Genomic DNA, 25305 nt, shown 5'->3' on the forward strand with positions numbered 1-25305 from the left:
CTAAAGAAAAATAACATTAGTTTCATTAGTTGTATTGAAATATTTGTCTGAAATCGATTTGATGTCAGTGAATTATTCATAAACAAAAAGTGATTTAGTACTACTTCGTCACGTAATGCTCCTCTGTAGCTCAGAGGTAAGTTTTATGGCTTATAACGCTAAAAACCGGATTTTGATATCCGTGATGAGCAAAACACAAATAGTCCTCTGTGTAATTTTGTACTCAACGAAGAACAAACAAACGAACTAAATTAATTGTAATACAATCAGTTTTTGAGCATAAGAATTAACAATGATATGTTTATGATTGTTCATTTCACCTTAAAATAACAAATACATTTTTATAAATGTATGCTGAAACCAACATTGCATTTTTTATAAAGTTTATAAATCAGAAAAAAATTGTTAAAGAGTTGACTTGTCATTAAAAATTTCAAATAACGTCAGAAATATTTGATTTATAATGTGTAATATTTGTGGTAAATACGAAAATATCTACAAGTCCATTTTCATGATTCAAATGTCATATTTTTTCGAAATTAGAGTTGAATAGTCTCCCCCTTTTACCTTTATTCTCTACACTTAAAAAGACGAAAATTTCAATATATCTACCAAATTAAGCGACCATAACAATTCGTGATTTAGTCGTCTGAATGACTAGCAAAAAAAAAAAAGAGATGCTAGCAATGAACACTTATATCAATAATAAATGCAATTAGTGAACACCTAGTGACAATTTAGAGAACTATGGAAACTAGTTGGCAGTTCTTTTTAGATAATTTGCAGGATCTAAACGATGGTTAAAATTCAGATAAATATGTATTTTCTTTAATTTTATAAATGTTCTGAGTAGCTTAATGAGATCATGGTTTGTTTCTGAAGAAGACAACACCTAATGACGTATATCAGAATGCACGGTGCAGCGTATTATTTTAATCGTTTATCTGTTTAAGTAAATAAATACGTTTTATGCTGTAAGTCTGGTAGCTGAACACCTTCTGATTTAGCATTTTTATCATCCCAACTACAACCAACTGGCTCTTTTCGATTGTAGCTCAAAGACCTAACAATGGTGTTGATAATTAAATTCGTTAGTAAAGGACGCAATGAATGTTTCCAAAATGTTAATCTATATCTAAATAAATATTAAATCTATTAAACATAAACAAGTTAGTGTAAACGTTATACGCCAGAACAAAGTACTATTACTACACATTTATCTTGTCCCTGGCTATGGGTCTCTCCTTGATTGAGAAATCGATTAGCTATTTTTGTGTATTTGCTGAAATCTAATTGACTTTTAACTCAATAAATTGACTCAATATATGCTGCACAACGAACTTATTTATAACTTATTAACAAGCAATCTCTGATTTAACGGCAGAAAATATATTTTTTATTTTTTTTTTGGTAAATCGTGAGGTATCCAACAGATCTAGAAGTCTTAGAGTGAGTTACATGGCTTTGTAGGGCATGCTCCAGTGATCAATTCCCCATTTTCTTTTCTTTGATCCGAGTAGTCGTTAAGGTGTTTCTATCCTAGCAAAGTGGACCACCCGCACGCTATGCTCATGCTATTCCGCCATTATTTTAGTACTACTTTAATCATTGTAATATTATCGCATGCCTCTCAGAAATAGACCCCCCAGTAGCACAGCGGTATGTCTGCGAACTTACAACGCTAGAAACCGGGTTTCGATACCCGTGTTAGGCAGAGCACAGATAGCCCATTGTGTAGCTTTGTGCTTAATTACAAACAAACTCAGAAATAGTCTTTGTATTCTCCATTCCTAATTTGATCTTGTATCGTCCTCTTCCTTCTGCTCTCATCCCCATTTGATGGCAAGTCTTTGGATACATCCACAAGCTTACCGCTTCTGTACGCAGACGGACTTCCCTTAGGGAACTTGACAGAATCTCCTTCTTCGAAATATCTCTGACCTTTCCTACGGTTAACTTTTTGAGCAACTGGTTTTCCATCGGAAACACATCGATACCTGCTACACTTGTAACACTTCGGTCATTTTGCTTCTTTACATTTGCAGGTTAGCTTTGAATCCGACCTCGTTTCCATCTCGACAAGAACAAACACTGAAAGTTTGGCTCATTGTTTCAGCAGCTCCTCACAGGTTTTACCAGAGAGGTCTGGAATAGTAAGTGTTCTACAGATAATGTACTAAAACCATTCCATAACCACTATCTGAACCAGGGTAAGAAATCACTCAACTCTACTGACAAAAACCAATCACATCTTTCTTGGATGCTGTCCAATTATAGATCGGCGTACACCTCTGGATTCCACACAATACGATACATATTCCTGTATATTTTCAGACAAAAAATAAACTCAATATCGGAGATGGTTCCTACAAAGTGTCCTACCATTTCTGCTACTGTTGAGTCAGAAATTGCTTGCTAAATCCAATACATACATGTGGAATTGATATTTCAGCTTACCAGTAGAGTTTTGCCGAATGGTAGAAAAAAAAAGAATGAAGTAAACATATAATATCATTGTCGGATCTTCTACCAAAAAAAAGATGCCCAAACTTTCTGGAAAAAAAGGACAGATGAAAACCGAATATTTAAGGTTTTCTCTTCCGAAAATATAAATCAACCAGATCACTAAGTGTATAATATAGTTATGGTGTGTTAGATCAACTTGTGTAGTTTGCCTTTATTGTTATTCGTTGTACATAGCCAAAATTGCACATGAAAGCAACCCAAAGAAATAATTTACTAATGTATATTTTAAATTTAGTGGTTTGTGTCTATATTAAAATAATTTATGGCTAACGAATCTATCCTGTGTTAAAATCAATACATTTTACTTAGTAGTAGGGTATTATTCAGAAATAACTGCCAACATAAATTTGCGAAACAACAATGTAATGAAAAATACTAAAGAGACAGGAATAATATAAAATGGGCATAATATTTATGTTATTACGAAATGCATTAATTGTATAGATCCATTAACTGATAAATATTGTTAATACACGTGTACATGTTTGTCAATTCATCAGTATGTCTTAAAGTACACTCCAAATCTCTTGTGCTATATTTGATGTTAGGAGCATTATATTCGTAATAATGCAAATACAGTTTTGCTAATTCAGATATACAGGAACGCCAACGTTATACTTGTAAGTTTGTTATTTTTCACTGTTAAATATGTAACAGTGAGGATATTATTTTTTTAATAACAGTGTAATATCAAATGTCTTTACTTTCTTTATGTCTCTGCAAATTTATTTAGAAATTTGGTGATTATTCGGATCCTACATATAGTTAATAAACTTTTATGTGAGCAAGCTCCGAATGTGAGCCGTAGCATCATGTGCAACGTGTTTAGTACCTACATAATTTGGTCCATAGTGAATTTCTGAACCATTGACAGTGAGTGCTACACTGCCATATGTAGACTTATGACTTGATAAAATGTCATATCCTTTTCCAGAGAAGAATATTCATATAGTGAGATTGCTAAATGACAAAGATCCAAAGAATATATTATTTCAATCATCATCCACTCGTGTCTTAGCAATAAAATAGTTACCCCCTCCGTTGCGCGGCATTCCGCCAGAGGACGCCACACGTGTGTCGACCTCATGCAATAGGGGAGAGACGATGATGTCGTAGTTACACAAAGTGTCACCAGAGAGCGCTTTTGCCATGCGATGATGTCACCAAAGACAATGGCGTCCACGAAGTGTCACCAGATGGCGCGTTGATAGGCCGCAATGACAGGCGGACATGACGTCAGAACGATGAAGTCCAGGAATGGAAATCACAATCGTGATGATTTTGTCATAGATTTCTCAATGTCTCTAAACATGTAATCAATGGCTACATTTAATTATGATATAAAAGCAATACAGTCGCTTTATGTGTAAAACTCTTCAATAATTCACTTGTTCTATATTTAATCATACTTCTTACATTTCCTGACCTGTTATATGTAAATCACTTATTGTACTGAAAAGACGCTTATTTAACATGCAAACTTATGACAATCTTACTGTTTCACTAGTTTGTTTTTATGCTATCCATATAATTATGTTTTTGACAGAATATTTCATTTTACACATGGTACTATATTTTAAGTGCAGTAGTGCTCAATAATAGAGTTCGACAAGGATTCCAAATAATTCACGCTCTGAAAAGCCACCCTATCGAATTCCTAAGCGAAAATCCGACCATTTAAATAATTGATTAAGATATATTATGCGCATATATTCTAATAATACGCTAAAGTGGTCGCTAACATTTCCAGTATATCAATTCTAAAATTTCTAAAACAGTAAATTTTTCGTCCACTAACTACCTACCTAAGTGATCACGTCAGAGGGGCTAGCGCCTAGACAGTTCGGACTATTGCTACAACATTTCTCTTAGTTGTCTGGCCTGTGGGTATCCACTTTTGGTATTCCAATAAAAATCCATATATATACAGGTATAATTTAAATGTTAAACATATCATGCATGTACTTAAATACATTTTCAACCCAATTCAAACAAATGGAAGGGGCTACATATCGATAGATAGACAAGCGACAATTTCTAAAGGTAAAGTATATACTTTATACAGGTATAACATAAAAAAGTTAACAAATAGTAGTATTAAATATTATGAATTTTAAAATGAACTTGGATCCTGCTATAAAAGTAATGAAACAAGAGTATTAAACATAATGAATTATAGAATGAAGTAGGAATCCTACTATAAAAATAATGAAACAAATATTAAAACCACAATCACAAATTTATAAAATTTAATCCCTACTTTGTCAGCTTTATACACATACCTGTCGGTCAAAGAAGTCTTAAATTTTATAAGCTTGTGATTGTGATTTTAATTCTTGTTTCATTACTTTTTATAGCAGGATCCATATTCATTTCATAATTTTGTAATACTCTTTTTTCATCACTTTTTTATAGCAGGATCCCTACTTCATTTAAAAATTCATAATTGTTTAATACTCTTGTAGTTTTTAACAAACACAAATTTTACAAAGGCGGATTGTGTTACTAAGGTTTATAGGGGAATGGTTTTAAAAGGGTGGATAGGGTTTAACAGGATTGCATACAGATTTCAACTTACATTTATTTGCATATGATTTATAAAGGTGTTCCTATAATTCCATAGGACAGCATGCAGGTTTCAAAATGTCTCATCTTATTTTTCATTAATTTGTGTTTCTATAGAACGAGAATGTTACTAAACTTAACATACTACTGAAAAGTTTAACATATTCAATGTTTTTATTGATACTGAACAAGACAGCTGATTGCTTTTGTATGATTTGGTACACATTTAATATATATATATATTGATTATAGTTTCGGTTTCTATATTTAAGCACACATTTTACAATTATTGTCCTGAAGAGGACAATTATTTAAATAACTTGCAATAATTTAACATAAATGCTTCCACTTTTACTAGTTTGACTTTATTCTATCCATATGCCTATATTCTTGACAAAATATTTCAATTTGTTGTTTGTTATGATAATGAACAAGAAAATACACAGCTTATTTTGATTTAAAATACTTTTTAATTATAGTTTTAGTTTCTATATTTAAGCATACTTTTTACAATTATTGTCCTGAAAAGGGTGCTTATTTATATATCATGCACTTTCACTAGTTTATCCATATAACTATTTTCTTGAAAAATATGTCATTTCACTCACGTACTTTTTTAAGTAGAGAGTGTTCTGTAGGACACCTGCTGTTTCACTTCCCCAAATCAATGAAACAACTATTATAACATACATGTTATCCATCATTTGAATGAGGCACATGATCAGGTAGTTAATCATTGGTAAACACACCTCCAAACTTCTTTCATGTACACAAATCTTGTGAAAGAATCGAATAAATTTCTAAAATGTTCATAGCTTCTTAGATATCAGATATGATGTTTCTAGATAATTAATTTTTAAAATGGACTGGAATTCTGCATAGGCGAGAACATTTATAGTGTTGGGTAAGACACTATCAAAACGTATTTCAATTCGTAAATTTCCCTGTTTCACCAAGTTAAAGTGTGAATCTCCGGCAGATAGATAGGGTGTAAAGTCAAAGGCAAAAATATTTGACATGTGCTTGAAACCTTTGTCTCGCTGAAACGTTCAACAGAGATTTGTCTCTGACATTCTTCAACAGTATAATGTATTGAGAATTTAAACTAATATTACACATTTCTGATGAAATGGATTCTGTACAATATTACTGATAAATTCAAATGGTGACTTCCGCGTGTAAAAAGTTGAGATACTCATTTATTTTCTCCACTTTCACTCATAAGATCATCAATGATAAAAAGATTTGGTTTACCATACCGTAAATAATCATGAAATTTTTCAATTAATCCTTCCACAAATTGAATATTGGGAATATTTTGCATGTATCTTGTATACAGTCGTTGAAATTCGCCATAAAACCATACAATATTTTCAGGAATAGGATAGATAACTTCACGATGATAAGTTAAAACTTTGCTTACAAACTGTGATTTACACTTCCTGTCAGACCTGACACTAAACACATAAAAGGATATTGTAGACAGTTATCCATATCGAACTCTAATGAGCGCACAAAACCCTACATATGCCCTCTTTTCAGTCCATAGACCATTAGATGAAAAAATCAATATACATACAGTAGGGTGGTAAAGCCTGGAAGGATGTGTCATTTAATGTAAACTGTACAATAATTCCTCTTTTCTTTCTTGTTATAAATTATTTGAATATTTAAGTCTCTACAAATATTCTTATGATTAGTCATAGTTATAGGAGGCTGAAAAGACTGAATATATCTGTTATCTTACACTTTGTTGAGAAGTTTTATTTTTTTGCTGTTGATAAAATTGAGTGTAAACCTTTAATTTTCAACATGACTTTTCGTCGTCACATGAATAACCGTAGTTTTTGGGACCCATGATGTTATATAGTGACCATGAAGCTCGTCTGTAAACTCGCCAAGATAATTCCCCTGGAAGTGGATCGTTAAATCTATCTGAAATGTAGACAATACTATCTGTATCATAATACAATACCGACGAACCTAACTTCTCTAGTGTATGATATAATTTGAGACGAGTGTGTGCTGTTGTGAAAGTCACCAGAAATATGTTGGTTTGATCTTACTGGGGCAGATATTCATATTTATGCTTCCAATGAAGAGCTATTACTTCTGCGACAATTAGTGTAACACCTGTTATTATCTAAGTATTATCATTCATTAAGGAGTGATACTCTTTAACCAATGTTACGTAGGTAAGTTGTGGTTTGTTCTCAGACAAATTTCAATGTACCCATAAAAAATTAAAACATAATTTTGCAACTGACTTTTTTCCTGGATTAAATATTATTTTTTCAGAGGTCAGTTGCACTCCTTTCTTTTCATTATATTGGGCGACATAATTTTGTTTTGCCTACAATGTTACACAGTGAGAAGGCCAACCAGAACTTTCTTGCTTTAATTTGAGAAACATATCTGTATAATTCTTTAAAAAATATCACATATTTTTATTACCTAATATCCACATTCAACTGCTTTTTTACTTCTTCCGTGTCCCAGGTACCGATGAAAACTCTCTTGTCATCACAGTGGTTACATGGTGGTAGTGATCTGGATTCCACATATGATCCTCATAAAGGAAAAGTTAGTTTACCATTACTTCTAAATGGTAAACCTGGATGATAGTTCCCCACGGCTAGAATTTTACATTTTATGAATCCAAAATATTTTTTTGAAATCAGAGAAATTTGTTGTTATGATGGTAGGATGTCCTACTGGTTACTCACAGTATTTGTTTGCCCATAGATAAAGTGATGTAAGGTCCACATACTTGATCGTTTCTCCTTCTTTTGTATCGTATAATAGCCTTGTTACATTGACTTTCCCTCCATAGAAGGCATCTCGTATATCCAGGCGGGAAACTACCATATGGTCCCTATGGAAATTTATCAAGTTTTAATCATTATATTTCACTTTTTTAAAATCGTGTTCCCATATTGTTATGACCTTGTACCCTAGAGCTTCGAGTTGTTGTTGTCTTTCTAATTAATGCATTCTAAAAAAGCACATAGATCTACTTAGAACTAAATTCTGTGTACCAGAGTCATAACATGTATTGCACCCATGGTAGAAGCACCCTTAAAACTCATATATTGTATTTTGTTCCTTACTGAATCCGTCTACTCTATAATTTAGGATTTGTTCCTCATCACCATTAAATGCATGTTGGATCTTGATCATCTCAGATTTCTGTATGTAACCTAACAATTAGATAATTACTTGGCTGTAGTTGTTGGTAAAGTAACCATGATTAAGTAGAGAGCTACTGATCGTGGTGGTATAAATTTGCTTCTGTATACAGCCATGCATACAAAAGCAATTGTCGTGTACCTGAAGGTTGTGAGAAGCTCTTCCCTGGATTGAAGACAGCACCATTTCAACAATATGTCCACAATGATAGTGTTATTTTTCTCACCTGTACATCTCTGCTTGAAAGTCAAAGATGTTCTGTTCTTTTCATCGCTGACAGTGTCAATCCAGGAATTTTTGTCTTATTGGTGTTGACATAGTGTCAGGAGAGTAAAATCTGGCATTCATTATATGTCCTCGATATTCTTTATTTGATTTTATGTTGAAAAGTTGTGGAAAATGTCCTTTCTATAGTTCTTATAAACCAAAGGTTTTGGAGAACAATGATAATGACATGGGTATGAATTTATAAATATTGATAATTCTAATTATCAGACTTTTGGTGCTTATAACCACATTTTTTTCAACCATTTAAGATAAAGTCGGGCTTTATCCCTTGACAAATAAAATAAGTTAAGATGAATTGCCTATCAAAATCTTTCATACTATGTCCTATGCTTTATAATGCTTATGCTCTATCGAAAATATAGATTTACAAAGTTCGCCACGTGAATTTTAACCTTTGAAAACTGTTTCCTTACCATTAAAATCATGGACCAGACAGTAGTTTACCTGGCGAATTTCGGTTTCCTGATCAGTCTCTAAATAAAAAATGTGTATTTATTCGATGATTTGTTGACATCTTTATCCTGGAGATAGCATAAATGGTTACTTAAAACATACGATTTACATCCTACACATCTGATTTTACCACATCGATGAAACTCTGGTTTACATTTTTTCTGTCACCAGTGAAAAAACAATTTCTACAGTGGTAAAACTGTTCACATTAAGATATCATTTGTTTTCCATTCTTTGTTTTGTTTCTGTTGAAACAGTCTGCCAATTTACAAAACATGTTACAATCAGCACAAAGCACAAACCATGGGTTGACTTTTTGAACATTCATTAGCGTAACAAATGTTACAATACCCTGAACAGTGATTGATGTAAATTTAAATGGCCATATCCCTTGTCGCAATCAGAGCTATAATAATTTACCCCAAATAATGTACCTTTCATTGATGTGATATCGTCAAAATGATGATCGTGGTACCATAGAAAAATGTTATCCAGACGTGAAGGACCTTTATAAATTTCGTGGTTGAAATTGTCCAAAGAAATAATATGCATTTGAATATTTAAATGACGTTCAAATTGATAATTTTTTCTACTCCACATGGTCCTTCTGGAACATTAAATGAAGCATCTAAGTCTTAAGGTATATGTGTAAGTAGTGGTCTTCGTTTATTTCTAATACTGTTATATTTGGGATCATTTGTGAGCAGTGCTAAGGCTATTAATACAGCCTTACCACTGCAAAGGTCATTGTTATTATTTACGGAAATAGCTGATTGTTTTTAACTCAATCAAGGCTGATATTTGATAACTTATAATTACTGGCGCTACCTTCAGGTAATTCCAATGTCGTAACTTCAATTTTGAAAGACTCATCTAAAGATATGTCTTTTTTTACTTTTATTGACAGTTCCTTATTTTGCAAAAAAAGTACTTATTTGTTTATCTAAATGATTTGAGTAAACACATACCCTAACCTTATCTCTATTGTTTAGGTGATTTGTTGTATCATCCAGTATGATTTTGAATATTCTTATTAAAAGTGTCCATAATGTTTGTAATGCCATGTGATTTAGGATTAAATGATATATTGTACGTTGTAGTAGCTGCATTATATATTTTTAATTCTCTTAATTGCAGACTTTCTAACAATAAAATCTCTATCTTCCTTGTGGGATGTTTATCAGAAACCTGTAAAAGATGGAGAATCGTATTAAGAAATATAATTTTGTAAAGAAGATTAAATTCAAATATGTGAATTATGTATGAGCGTTGAAATCTTATCTCTCCTTTCTCACTAGAAGAGCATTTGACCCATAAGAAACCTGCATATGTCTTCATTGCTGAGTGTCTATAAAAGAAAGTAGTAAATGAGATCCTTTTGTATAAGTGTAGAAAATCGTATTAATCAATATAAACGATACGAAAAGAACTTACAATATTCAGAGCCCCTAAGGAAATTCTGCCTAATTGCAGACATACATTTCTCTCTAATTCCTTTAGGTTATCAGAGTTGATGGATAGTGGAACCATATCCTACACAAATATAAGTACAAGTTATCAACATCGAGTAAGAGTACTTGTTTTATTTAGTTCAGAAATATATAAAAAAGTCATACAGATGAGTTGTCCGTGGTTATCGTCAGTAGAACTATAAGATACAGTAATCACGAAAAGATTACTTGTTTAAGGCGAACACAAGGTCAAAGCTTTCTAATCTTGTCATGTGTCAGTAATATGTTGAAATAGCATACACCATTTGTATGTGTGACCACGTGACGGCCACCTAATAAACAGCCATCTTGATGTTAGTGCCCACCCCGTCTATGTGTGTGATGATCTTTGTACTTCCTAACAAACAGTGGTCTTGATGTCAGACAGTCTCAAAGTTTTATGTATAGAACATCTTGTTGAGCTGTGAAAGTGAAAAAGCAGGTGTACTATGGAACATTGTCTGTCTAAAGTAATGTTATTTTTAGTAATGATAACATCTTTGTCCCATATAAACACTATAAAGAGTACATAAGTGAAATGACATATTTTGTCAAGAACAAAGTTATATGGAAAAAGAAGAACTAGTGAAAGTACATGATAATCAAATAAGCATCCTTTTAAGGACAATAACTGTAAAAAGTATACTTAAATATAGAAACTAAAATTATAATCGGTATGTTAAAAAATCAGTCTTGTTCAATATTCATAAAAATGTTAGGTATGATAAAACTTTTCAGCAGTATGTTAAATGCGATACTAACACTATCCAGCTCTAGAAACAGCAAAAAATATATATTTAAATATTGAACTAATGAAATGGTGAAGTGTTTTATAGATAAAGCAACTATATTACTTTTAGAACATAATTAAATCTTGCCATTGATAACATGTTGAGACATCTATCTTTTTATGTAGAACAGGTTGCAAAATCTTTATTGTGAAAATAATACAGTGTTAAAAGAAACTATGTGTCGAGAACTGATTTATTGTTATATTAAACCAATAATACATTTACATATAATTAAATATAAATGTTCATCACATGTTGAGACAATGAGCTCATCATCCACTGCCAAAACAAACACTATCCTTCGTTACATTGCTTGCCTTTGTAAAACACATATAATACAAATAAATATATAAATGAAAACAAAAAACATAAGTTGAGACCTGTATGCAGCCCTACGAGACTGTCAGCCTTTGTAAGTTGTATTTAATGATTTACTTATAAAGCAAAAATATAAACATATGTTGTGAAATTAGATTAAATTATTAATTTTAAGACTTTGTTATTATATTGTTATGTTGGTTTACATCATATCAATGCGCCCTCTGATGCCATTTTGTGACACACTTTCTGGATAACTTCCGCTTGTCATGGCTACCTAATAACATCCCTGAGCAACATGCTCTCTGAACAACTTCTGTTGTCATGTCTGCCTGTCATGGTGCCAGCATCCTCTTTTGCCTATCCTAGCAACGCACCCTCTGGTGACACTTCATGGAAGAATAATGTCATCATTTCTACCCCATTGCCTAAAGTCGACAAACTTGTGGCATCCTCTGGTGGGGGGTGCGTAGTAGCTGCCCTAACTACTCAAGAAGTTCATTCGTGTTTTGTTTCGTGTTATGCTTCACAAATCAGAGTGGCTTGTTTGAACAACTATCTCAAATATTATTAGTGATTTCGTGTAGTTGGTGCTCTTGCCAAGCTGATAGATATGATATGGAAATAAAAGTTATAACATAAATTAACTATTATATTAAACAACAAAAAGGACTGTTCACTACGCGATATAATAATTTTGCAATCTCTAACACATATGACACTTATTACATCTTAAAAGAAGTGTAATTAAAAAGAACAAAAAACTTTGCTTTTCAAGTGTAACATAATATATATATATATATATATAAAGAGAGATAGATAGATGGAGTATGTGTGTGTGTGTAATGTGAATAATTGTGGAAACACAGAAGCAAAACATATACAGGGATTATAAACAACAAGTAAAGACACCTAGATAATGAATTTACTAATGGTGCAAAACATCATCACAGAAAACATAAAGAAAAGTGAATAAGTTGTATAATTCACTAATGTATTGTATATGACCCATGTGCTTTACATAGAGCATTATACCTTGTTTTCATGCTACCATAGAGTTGATCAGAGTAAAATTGTGAAATATTGTTGCAAGTATCCTGCACTACTACCCATAATTCAACTAAGGTATTTAGTTGCAATTTCACTTTCTCAGAATTTACACAAGCCATACAGCATAAAAAAAGTTCATATCAAAATTTTGTGCAGGCCACGTCATGGCTGTGAGTGCTCCATCTGTCTCTTTACCTTCAAGATATCGTTTCACAAAATGTATTGTATGCTTGTTATGATTTAACTTGCTGTATGACGAATCCCTGCTCGACAAGTAGTGTTCCTAGGGGAATGGCGTGATGTGATGAATCAGAATTTACCTGTACTTTTCAGCAGTCATGGTGCCATCATTTTTGTGTAGATCACCGGCTGAGATGCAACCTAAACTTGTCCTGACCCACACATCTGTATCACTATAGGTTCTGTACACTGGCTATCATATTGATTTTCTCTCTGCCACCAAACAACATGTCGTTGACTGTTGCAGAATTATTTGAATTTGGATTTATCTATAAGCAGAAAATGTCTCCAACTTATTCATTCCAATGTGTGTGTTCAGTTACTTTTTCCAGCAGTGTTTTTCGATTAGCTACACCTCCGTTGAAACCATTTTGTGCTATTGTGTACGTTACTGTTCTCAAGATAACATTTACACCAAAATCGTTAGCAAGATCTGAACTCAAAGTGCATCTATCTTGTAAAGAATATACTCTTAGATACTTAACATCATTTTGAAAAGTTTTTTTTTTTACCTCAACCACTGCTGTTATTAACAGTGTCAGATTTATGTATCATTTTCAGAGTTTAACATACAGTACCTACTGAAGCATGTAACCTTTCCCCCAATTTCTATCATAGCGTATTCTTGACCAATCAAAACTGTGATTTCTTTAAGCTTGTCATGCGGAAACATGACTGGGTTGCTTGTACTTTTATAAGCTTTACACTGGTGTGGCACTTTCTTTTGTTGGTCGAATAGCAACCAATAACTATTAATTATTCACTATGAACACGTTACTGCACTCAGGTGCAATTCATTTTCATAGAATAGAAGGTGGCATACCTGTAGTATTTGCCCTTTATGGTTTTTTTCCTCATTGTTTCGATAATTACTTCCAGTACTCTCTGTGTGTGTGTATTTATATACATACATAATACATATACATATATAAGACACGCTATAAGAAATGTTCATTACTCGGTATAACCATTTATCCTTTACACTAAAGTAAAAATAGAATAATAAGGTTAAACACTCAAATATAAAATGCTGTTCATTTAGAAACCGCCATATTAAGTACATATTGGTTTATTGCTAAAAATCACGTCTGAAGTAAGCGACTTGACCTATATGTAAAATATTTATAAATATTTATTTGAATCCGATTTAGCCAGTCTTTATAGACGAAACAGTTCTAGCGAACAGAAAATATAATATATCCACACATACATATCTAGTTATACAAGTCTACCAACTACAAAAGTATTTTTTTTATTACTTTAAATTACTAGACAACAAAGAATATCAACGCTCTTACGCTAATGGTGTTGCGGAATTCCTTGAAAGCTTCCGTTTTTACAGCTATCTTTTATCTCTAAGCTGCTACGAATTTAACATTTCATGCTGTTTCACTCAGAATATATATATTTTATTTACCGTTTTCGCTTACAGCTACCGTAATGTCTGTCGAAAACAAATCTCGCTCTCTTGTTTTTCTTGTTACTATGGTAACCATGGATGTTTGTTCTTTGATAGTTACTTCTAAATACATATGTAGTTCCAAGTGTTAACATCCGTTGTAAATAGACAGTTTGTTGTGTAAATAAATTTATACTTGCTGTAATAGAAAATATTTTAAAAAGTTAGCATTGCATGTTGAAGTTTAGGAATGCCGATCGTGATTAAAAAAGAAATACGAATATTTTTAGGCCCTATGTATTTCATTTTTTATATACTCAACTCCAACAGAGTTCTTTCTTCTTTGCTTCATCTAAATTTTATTACTTGTTTAAGTTGTTGACTAGTTCACACCATGATATTGGTCCCCTATCGCTACTCATTACAAGATCTGTACTCGAAGTACATCTATCTTGTAAAGAACATACTCTTACATACTTAACATAATTTTGGAAAGTTTTATTTTTTAACTCAGCCACTGCTGTTATTAACAGTGTCAGATTTATGTATCCTTTTCAGAGTTTAACATACAGTACCTACTGAAGCATGTAACCTTTCCACAATTTCTATCATGGCGTATTCTTGACCAATCAAAACTGTCAACGTTTGCTCGTTTTAAAATTTCTAAAGTTCAAATGAACACAACTTTTTTCTTGCGTATGTGTGTAACTTTATACAAAGTATACTTAATTGTACAGCAATATACATTTCACAAAGGCTTGTAAGTATGTATGAATGCTGCGAAATCATAGTAATGAGGCAAACCGTGCACTAGAAAGTTAAAGATTTGCGTTTAACACGTGGAGAGGACACGTATATTATGGACACCTTGTTTATATATTTCCGACAAATACGCGCAATGAAATGCACAATGGAAAAGATCAACATCTGATTTATCGATTATTCAATGTTGCGGGCCATATATTAATGTTTTCTGATAAGCACAAAGTTACACAATGGGAAATGTGTGCTGTCTCCACCGCGGGTATAGAAACCCTAATTTTTAACATTATAAGCTGCTGAGCTACCGAGGGGGGGGGGGTCATGTGGGTGTTAAAATGAAAGCCAGTTCCATGTTTCAAGACATGTTATTTGAAGCTATTATTTGTTTTCTCTCACATAACAATATGCTACTTTATTACGTTTCTTAAAAGCTTTCAAATACTATTATTGAATACAGTTAATAGGAATACGTAAGGACGTAGATGCAGATGAGGCAACTTTTTAGATATTTATAAAATAACAATTAGTACCAGTAACGAATGTTGAATTCGAATAAATTCAAATAACCTTACCATGTAATTTTGAAGAATTAGAGATTTATCCGAGTATATATTTACATTTAAAGTATACATGATCTTAAGTACATGTATCTAAAGTGCTTAAAATTTAGCCCTCCTCCTTCTATAATTTCGTATCGTCACCCTTGTAAGGTCTGTTTCTAAACCAGAAACCATTCTAAAAACATTAGATTGACAGCCTTTATATACAGTTTCATAAAACATAAAATGACGAAGCCAACGTTTCTACACTCACAGTAATTTTATTTGTTAAGGTTAAAAGAAACATGCTCTACATATTTCGGTGGGCAACATAGTCCAGCATTTTCAGAAGACAGCCAATTGTTCGGGAGATAACATAAATTAGTTGATCAAGCAACCAAGCATATAAGTCTGTGCAATTTTCGCTAATACTGGTTACATTCTAGCTGCCTTTGTTCTTTTTTCGTTCTATTGAAGTCACACCTGTTCTGCTCATGGGAAGCACGGGTTTAATGCTACATATTACGCATGAAGGTCGACAGCAGTGTCCTCCAATGGTAGATCAGGTAACAGCTGGATATTACGGCTTTCCTTATCCTTGAGTGAAAATAACCAGTAACATTAGTAGCGCTAGGTTGCTATATATAATTTCAATCCATTCTATTGAGTAAAAAACGTTAGATTTAAATATGTCCTGAATCTAGAGTGAAATGGCAAGTGGGAAGACATCTCAAGGGAAAAAAGTCAGTCTACTCAGTTCCCGAATCCAATGAATCCGTTCAGCGTCCATAAGGAAGTACACACAGTGCGTTTAGTCTTTGAACTAATGAGCGTGTACCCATTCTATCTGTTTCTTTGCTCGAACACAGTTAGTTTCAGCTAAATTCACCATTACTTCGTGATATATCCTGCCGATCCTCCTGTTATGTAACGGACCTACCTAATATTCTATGAGGAAATTTTATCTACAAATATAGTTAAATTAGGAAAAAAAGGAATGGAAGACGTCGCAAGGTTAAACGATTCAATATCACCAAGGTGATAAAATGTTGAATCTATAAAATAAGCAAACACAAATAGACCTGTTAACAGTAATTTACCAACATGTTCGAATTGCAGCTTAAAGTAATGCAGTGGGATTAACAATCAATGGAAACGTAAAATGTTTGTTCAAGCTGAAATTCGTTAAAAACGTTCATCTTCTCTACATAAATGTGCATCAGAGGGAATAATACAGACGGGAAATTGTTTGACAAATCTCAATTATTTTATTTTTTTGAAATTATGTTGTCACTCTGTGGGATATGAGTTCTTGATAGCATTATTTCTCAGTAATATATCGTGTTCGATATTTTTTATAACTTCAAGCTTAGTTCTATTTATTTTCTTCGCTGCTGTACCAAATCGCAGCAGGTTATATTAGCTTTAGTTTTGTATTTTGTAATATTTTACATGACCCTTACAGGTTTCTATTTACCTTCGTAACCGTGTTGAATTTTGTTTTTCATAGTTTTATTAGCAGCGAGTGGCACTTTCGTTTCTGACTACTAAGTTACTGAATAACTTTAGTCAAGTTAAAATAGATGAAGAATCGTAACTACTAGAGAGGCTTGGCATGCCCCGATGATTAGATCGAATCATCTCGCCCATCATCTTTGAACCGTGTGGACGCTATGGTGTCGCAGTCAATCGAACTGTTAATTGGTAAAAGAGTAGTCCAAAAGATGGGTGTAGGTGCTGTTGATTAGCTGCCTTCCTTCTAGTCTATCACTTCAAAATTAGGTATGGCTAGCGCAGATAACCCTCGACTAGCTTTGTACGAATTTCAACAAGCAAACAAGCTAAATATAGAGTTTTAAACATATCAAATCAACTAAAACTTAAGACACCATTTACAGCTATATGTTCACGTATTTAAGGCGTTCATAAAAAAATATAATCTCTGAACATTCGTGTTTCACTACACATAGAAGATAATTACATCGAATTCTTATCATTACAAATAAAAGTGTTAGTAACTGTAACTACATATTTGATCTAGATAACTTCACGTATGAAATAGTTTGTCGGAATAATAACTCTTACTTGCTATTCTGTAACATATTCAACCATCTTTCCTTGCGAACAGACGTCAAAGCGTAACTGTGGCAGTTTTGTTTAAAAACTTCTAAAATAGGTAATTTTAAAATGCTAATTCTTGTTGCCGATTAAATAAGTAACAGAGGTGCAAACTGAGAAATCAATTAAATGTACACATTTCATCGTATTTCAATTTTTGTTTACAAATTTGATTAACAGAACTTATAATTAAATAACAATAAAACAAAAATGAATGGATTCATAGTTAATTTAAGAATGTTTAATTATTTCAATGCACAGTGCTCCCAAACTAATTCCTCTTAGTAAGTGAAAATATATATTGTTTGCTCAGAAATGGTAAGTTTATTTGAAGTTAAGCACAAAACTACACAATGAGCTATCTGAACTCTGTCCACTGCATGGAATCGAACCCCGGATTTTTTGCTTAACCACGAGGGAAGATATATTTAGACACGGGTTGTTAAGCACATTAGAAATAAATATTTTTAAATTATTTCATTGCTCTCCACAGATTTGCTTATTTCTTCTCTTTTTTCGTTAGAGGATACCTCTGAAGGCAATGATGAAATATTTCACACGTTCTTATGTATTCAATCATCAAATTCATGTGATTTTCGATAATACCTATTAGATACATAATATATTTTCCACTGGTTCCCTGGTGGGACAGCTGTAAGTCTATAGACTTACAAAGCTAAAATCATTAATTCCTAAACATACTCTTTAAACAGTGGCTATAAAGTTAGGTTATTTATCGACGGATATGTTTATCCAAAATCATCTAGCAGAATTTTAAAACTCAGTTGTATATATATATATATTCATTTTCTGGAAATATGTAGATAATTATTCAGAAAATATCATATACAATAAACATTTGGAAGCCACGTCTCAGCTAAAAATCATGCTGTTGTGTCTCTCCAGTTAACGATATTTGGATGAAGTAATTTTTCATGTAAGCAGACGTTCCAAGATCCGAGGTATGAATAATGAAAAAATATACTAGTAAGTACACTTTAATATTTTAAACGGCTCGTTCCATTAATACACGTAGTGCTTGAAAGATATTAGTATTGATCCGTGTGATTAATTACCTCGAAGGACAAAGGACAAGTCATACGATGGAACAATCTGACAGCATATCAACACAACAGCTTGATGTTCAGTTGATCGATCTGCTTTTGACGTCAAACAAGTTTTACTAAGTATGAAAAGAATAAATAGACAAAAATAATGATTCACGACTTTAGTATTCAAGGATTATAGAGGTATTCATGCGACTTTTGTGAGAAAAAATCCCTTTCAGCTTTTAAGTCTACCAAATTTGGGTTCAAGCAGAGTTTTACAAAGCATTTGTAAGTTTCAACAGGATAAAATGACATGATATGTATATATATGTGTGTGTGTGTGTGAACAGCATTAAAGCGATAAATTATCCCGAACATACAGTAATGCACATTTAAACATGGTAGTGTAAAAAAAGATAACACTCTCGTATAGTGTATTACACGAGGTGCTGAATGTTTGACCACAGAACACTAACGGTGAAGTTAAAGTATTTATTGAAAAATTATCATTAAATTCCCTATAACCAAACATTATTTTTTAAATAGCCACAACATTTGTCGTAAGCTTAATCTCAAAAAATCACTGTTTAATGTGTATCACATACATAATATTTAACTAGTTTTAACTTCAAATGTTTACAAAAGAATGCATCACGTTTTGCATCATATGCAACTTCACACAGAACATATCACACTGCCTGAATTATTTTAAGTAGATAGATATTTGCACATATCTTGAGTCTTACGAAGGATGGAATGGGTAAGAATCGAGTGATGCCTCTGAGTTAGTCGAATTTCACTCCTCATTTACACTGAACTTCCAGTGCAAAGACTGGTGCTGAGCTGTTACATTACACAAATAAAACCATATACGACAGCATATAAGCATTTCATTTTTTGTGGAGTTGATTTTCATTACTCGTGTAATATTACTCTTCATGGCTCGTGTATATACTATATATACGTGTAGTGACTGTAAGGTCACGTACATTGGCAAAACAAAACACCACTTAAAACTAGAGTCTGTGAACATTTAGGAGTATCTAACAGAACCGACCGTCCACTACTTAAACTCAGCCACTAATCCATTCGTTCACATTCTGAAACCACAGGTCACAATATTTCATATAACGATTTCTCTGTCATTACCACAGGAACTTTAGACCTTCGACTCTATAGTTAAGAAAGTTTACTCATAGCTAAAGACCGCCTGACTCTTAACGACCCACAAACTTACAATCTCTTGGTAACAGGTGCTAATAAGGAGTCAGTTTGTTTTGAATTTCGCACAAAGCTACACGAGGGCTATATGCGCTAGCAGTCCTTACTTTAGCAGTGTAAGATTAGAAGGAAGACAGCTAGTCATCACCAGCAGCCAACTCTTGGGCTACTCTTTTACCAACGGATTGACCGTCACATTATAACGCCCCCACGGCTGAAAGGGCGAGCATGTTTGGTGTGACGAGGATTCGAACCCGCGACCATCAAACTGAGAGTCGAGCGCCCTAACCACCCGGCTAGTTCTTCCCAGTTTTAACATTTAATATACTTTATACTGAATAGCAACTAAAGTTTTAAGGTTTCATATTTAAATGAAAAAAATATACTGAACAAAATGGTTTTCAACGTTCTTAAATTCTCCACTGTTTTGTATTAAGTTTACTGGAGATTTTTAGACAGAAGAAATATAAAAGCTCTAAAATAGTAATAACGTGACAAAAGGGTAAATTATTAAACAATTCCTGTTTTACTTCAAGAGCTGATTCTCTAAGATGAAGAGTATGCTATTTTTTATATATATATATTTTTTAGCTAGACAGGTAATAGCTTCACTTATTATGAACCAAATTTAATTAACGATTAAAAACTAAACATCTCAAGCCCAGAAAGTTCTTCATTTTTCTCAAACAAACAAAAAGCGTGGGGTGATGATTAAAACAGAATATCGTATTTAGACAGAACAGACATTACACAAGCTGATACGTATAGCACAAGTACAGAGCAGACATGGCACAATTTATTCGCGTAGCACAAGTACAAAACAGACATGGCACAAGTTGATACGCATAGCATAAGTACAGAACAGACATGACACAAGGAGATATGTATAGCACATGTACAGAACAGACATGACACAAACTGATACGTATAACACAAGTACAGAAAAGACATGACACAAGTTGATACGTATAGCACAAGTACAAAAAAGACATGACACAAGTTGATAAGTATAGCACAAGTACAGAACAGATGTGACACAAACTGATACGTATAACACAAGTACAGAACAGACATGACACAAGTTGATACATATAGCACAAGTACAGAACAGACATGACACAAGGTGATACGTATAACACAAGTACAGAACATACATGACACAAGGTGATACGTATAACACAAGTACAGAACAGACATGACACAAGTTGATACGTATAGCACAAGTACAAAAAAGACATGACACAAGTTGATAAGTATAGCACAAGTACAGAACAGACACGACACAAAGTGATACATATAATACAAGTACAGAACAAACATGACACAAGATGATACGTATAGCACAAGTTCAGAACAGACATGGCACAAGTTGATACGTATAGCACAAGTCCTGCTATGAAACACCTGATTGATTTTAAATGCAATATCTCTAACAGTTCATTGATTTGATCAGATAACTTACATATTTTTTTTCAACGATAAAAGAAACTCTCCTGAATGTTGGTATTCTCATGTTCAATGAAATCATAGTTGAAGGAATAACGAAAAGAGCAGCTTTTGATGGTAAAACATACAACAACTAAACACACTAACCTTCTCAATCGACGAAATAAAGTGAAATACAATAAATACTGTATATATAAGCAGTTTTTCAACTGAGCAGATAGGGTGAGATATGCAACAAATAATTTGTTTGCTTGTTGTTTAGCACAAATCTACACAATGTTCTGTCTGTGCTCTATTCACTGTGGTTCATTCTGGCTTTATTGAGAATAATTATGTTCTGCATGATTTTTCTTAGTGTCTTCGCTTTGACATTATATTTCTATTGGTCATCTCGACTCATTTATTTACTGATTTTAAGAAGCATTTGAGAATATTCCAGCAGAGGATCTTACTTCAGTTTCATGGAAAATCAGTTTGGTTACTTTTTGTTATGTATTTATTTCTAGGGCCGATCGTGGAATAATGGTTATCGAGGATTCATGGTTCGAAGCCTGTTTGCTGCGAAAATGTACTACGAACATTGGTGCCGCGGGTGCACTATAAGAATGATGGTTCAAATCCAACTATTCAATTAGACAAGACTTGTCATGAGTGATCTTGATTAGCTTTCTTACCTCTAGTCTATTAGTTCAACATTAGAGACGGCTCTGTGCAGATAGTCATCTGTGTGGCTTTGCGTGAAAAATTCTACAACAAACAAATTTACTTCTAAATGTTTAAAATTCATTGAAAGTATATCCTTGATTATTTCTCTGTTTTCGATTTTGTGCGTATATTTGAGTTTAGAAGTTTGAGAAAATGTTTTCTTATAGAAGTGGAAGAGAATCCGTAGGAATGTGTTTAACTTGGAAGATTCCGTACATATATTTTCATGTTTTTCTAAGTTATGGTTAGCAAATAAATATTATATGTCAGTTAGACTTTTATATATGCTTAAGTTACTAGCTTTAGCTAGTACTTTGAGGAAATATGATTTTGTGTTTCTAAGCCGCATGTATAAACATATGTAGGTGTTGGAGATAAATAACAGCTTAAAGCACCTACATTTTTAACTTTACAAAGAGAATGGTGTTGTTTGCCTACTGAAAACAGCGCAAGCACTTTCAATTTTTAATGGATTTTTTTAAATTTAGTTGCATAGTGAAAGAACTATGAATAAACTTCAACACATTCACTGGTATAGGGCATGAAGTTTCTAAGCAGCACATAGAGCGAGTCGTGTCAGCAAGAGGCGTGTACAAACATACATTACTTATATACAAAAAACCTATGCTGTATTCTTGAGGCACGTATAATTTGAAATGTCAACCCCATGCATATGTATAAAGCTAAATATTCTAGATCAAAAGCAAAATTCATGAACAATAACGTTGTTGTCCATCGGTTTATTTTGTTAATTATCTATATAATTATCTGGGTTTCTTTGTCTTGTATACTTCTCCACCTTGTCAGTTTTTAATGGTTTGCTTCTGTTTATCTGTATCTGTGTGTATGGCTTTGTTGCCTGTTTACTTATCTATCTTGTTTATGTGTGTTTGTATTTCTATGTTTCTATGTAGTTTTTAGGCTCTCCAAGTGTTATTTTGTTCTCTTTTTTTTATCAACTTATACTCTGTCTACTTAGTTGTATTATTGTACGCCTATACCTATATGTCTTGTTGTCCGTTATTCTTCCTGGGATGTTTTCTGTGTCAGATCTGTTTTTCTGCATCTACATGTATATGCCTGTTTATCTGTCTTATAGGATTGTGCTGTATGTTTTGTTACCATAATGACCGTTTTATTTTACAATTTTTAGCATCTGTATGTATACTTAATTATATTGTTGTCTTTATGTCTGTACTATTATTTGTATTTAACTATATATATATGTTATCAGTTCTGCTGCATCAGTCCTCTACCTAGTTGTATTGTTGTCGTACATCTGTCTCCTCGTACTACTTACTGTATGAATTTAACTGCCTTTTACTCTGTCTATCTCTCTGTATTGTTGTATGGACTTAGTTATAATACTATACATTTTCCCTTCATCTGTCCGTTTTCCTTGTTCTATTGTTATATACATTTACCTGGTTCATTGTTTGTTTCTTGTGTCGTTGTTGTTGTGTGTATTTTAATTCTCATATTCTCCATTTGTATTCATCTGTTTGTTTATTCCTAGCGGTGTTGTTTGTCAATTTCTCTGCATTGTTTCTGTAATTAATTACAATGCTATCCTTTTTCCGCATATAAGGCTAATGCTTGGGATTCGCTCCTGCAAAGGGCGCAGTGCAACTTTGCGCTTAACAGCCAATAAAAAAATATTCATCTGTCTCTTTATTTAGTTGTATTTATGTATATACCTATCTGTCTTTTTTTTATATCTATTTTTATGTATTGTTGTCATTTTGTGAATTTTTCTTCATCTCTCTGCTAACCTAATTGTCTAGTTGTATGCCTATTTCTTTTGTTGTCTGTTGACTTAACTGCCTTTCTGTGCATTATATTCATTTATCTGTTTATTTGCCTATATCTGTATTTTTATACCGATCTTTTATCTGTCTTATTTATCTCTTGCTCTATCTTTTTATGCATTCATCTGTTAACTTTTTCTTCTCAGCCTATTTATTGTATCTGCTTTTGTTCTTCCCCTCATCTATTTGCCTAAGTACTAGATTTGTAACAACGACAAGGGGAGATATAAAATTCAAGATGAATGATATTTATACTAGTTATTTTTAAATCAAATATATATATATGTAATATTTCCTTTGAAGTTAAGTTTTTCTTTATTTGGCAACCTACTTTAGACAGTATTTAGTAATAAATAAGTTTAAGAAATAGTTTTCTTACTTATACATTTGTTTTTTATTTTAGCTTCCCTGCTCAGTATGTCTATCCTTCGCCTTTTCTTCCTGCTTCACCAGGACTAATTGTATCTCCACACGCTCAGCTGTCTCCGGCAACAGCTACTGGACACTTCTACGATTACGCAACAGCGTATCCAGCTCAGTATACTAATGGACTGGATCCATCTTATCCGATTTCAGCAGTGACTACGACGCCCCCTGCTGGACATGGAGGAAACCCTTACTTACCCACTGCGGCTTATGCCTATCCATTCACTCAGCCTCTTCATGGAGCAACCCCTGCTATATTTCCTGTATCTTATGGCTCTCAGCCTCAAATACAGGAAGCCAGGATGCAATAATGAGGCCTTCTGTAAATTAGAATACTAATTATGGTAACGAGTAGGACATTCTACCTAACCTGCAAAATTACGTTGGCCTATAAGCATAATTTATGAACAATTGTGACAAGAAAAATTGAATATGTTATAAGTACAGACAATTTGTCTACATATATACTTGTGTAAAGTTTAGTTTTCGTCTTGTATGTCAACTGTGATGTCATGCAGTGTAATATGATGTCTTGGTTAAACATATACAGCAAGAAGCATACCTGTAAATTATATTTTAGAGCAGCTCATTATTTAAAATACTTAAACTCGTTACTAACTGTATAACTGTTAGATAAATTATTACTATTTATTATTAAAATATATTATGTTCTGTGTTGAAAAAGGGCTGATTATAAAGTATACGATTTTTGCAAAGTATAGAGTGCGCTCACATTTCAAGCTAATAGCTTCGTGAAAGTAATATAAAAACCTTTTTATTTTTTATTAGTATCATATTCATTTAAAACATACGATTTTACTAACCTTTACCTGTGTCTTATATGTATTCACTCTGTAATAACCTCAGAATGATTTGCTCAAAAATACTAATACACATAATAGTTAACGTGAGTAATGATGCT

General features: G+C 32.8%; 1 protein-coding gene across 1 annotated transcript in view; it reads left to right on the plus strand.

The window, feature by feature from the left end:
* The window catches only part of LOC106459326 (RNA-binding protein 24-A-like), a 107092-nt gene extending 82188 nt beyond the window's left edge, over window positions 1–24904 (plus strand). The window contains exon 4 of the mRNA XM_022386106.1: window positions 24361–24904. Within this exon, the coding sequence (XP_022241814.1) occupies window positions 24361–24694 (334 nt within the window). The 3' untranslated portion in view covers window positions 24695–24904. The remainder of the gene's footprint in view (window positions 1–24360) is intronic.
* The last annotated feature ends 401 nt before the right edge of the window (window positions 24905–25305 follow it).

The sequence above is a fragment of the Limulus polyphemus genome, unplaced genomic scaffold (assembly GCF_000517525.1).
Source record: "Limulus polyphemus unplaced genomic scaffold, Limulus_polyphemus-2.1.2 Scaffold27, whole genome shotgun sequence".
Taxonomy (NCBI): Eukaryota; Metazoa; Arthropoda; class Merostomata; order Xiphosura; family Limulidae; genus Limulus; species Limulus polyphemus.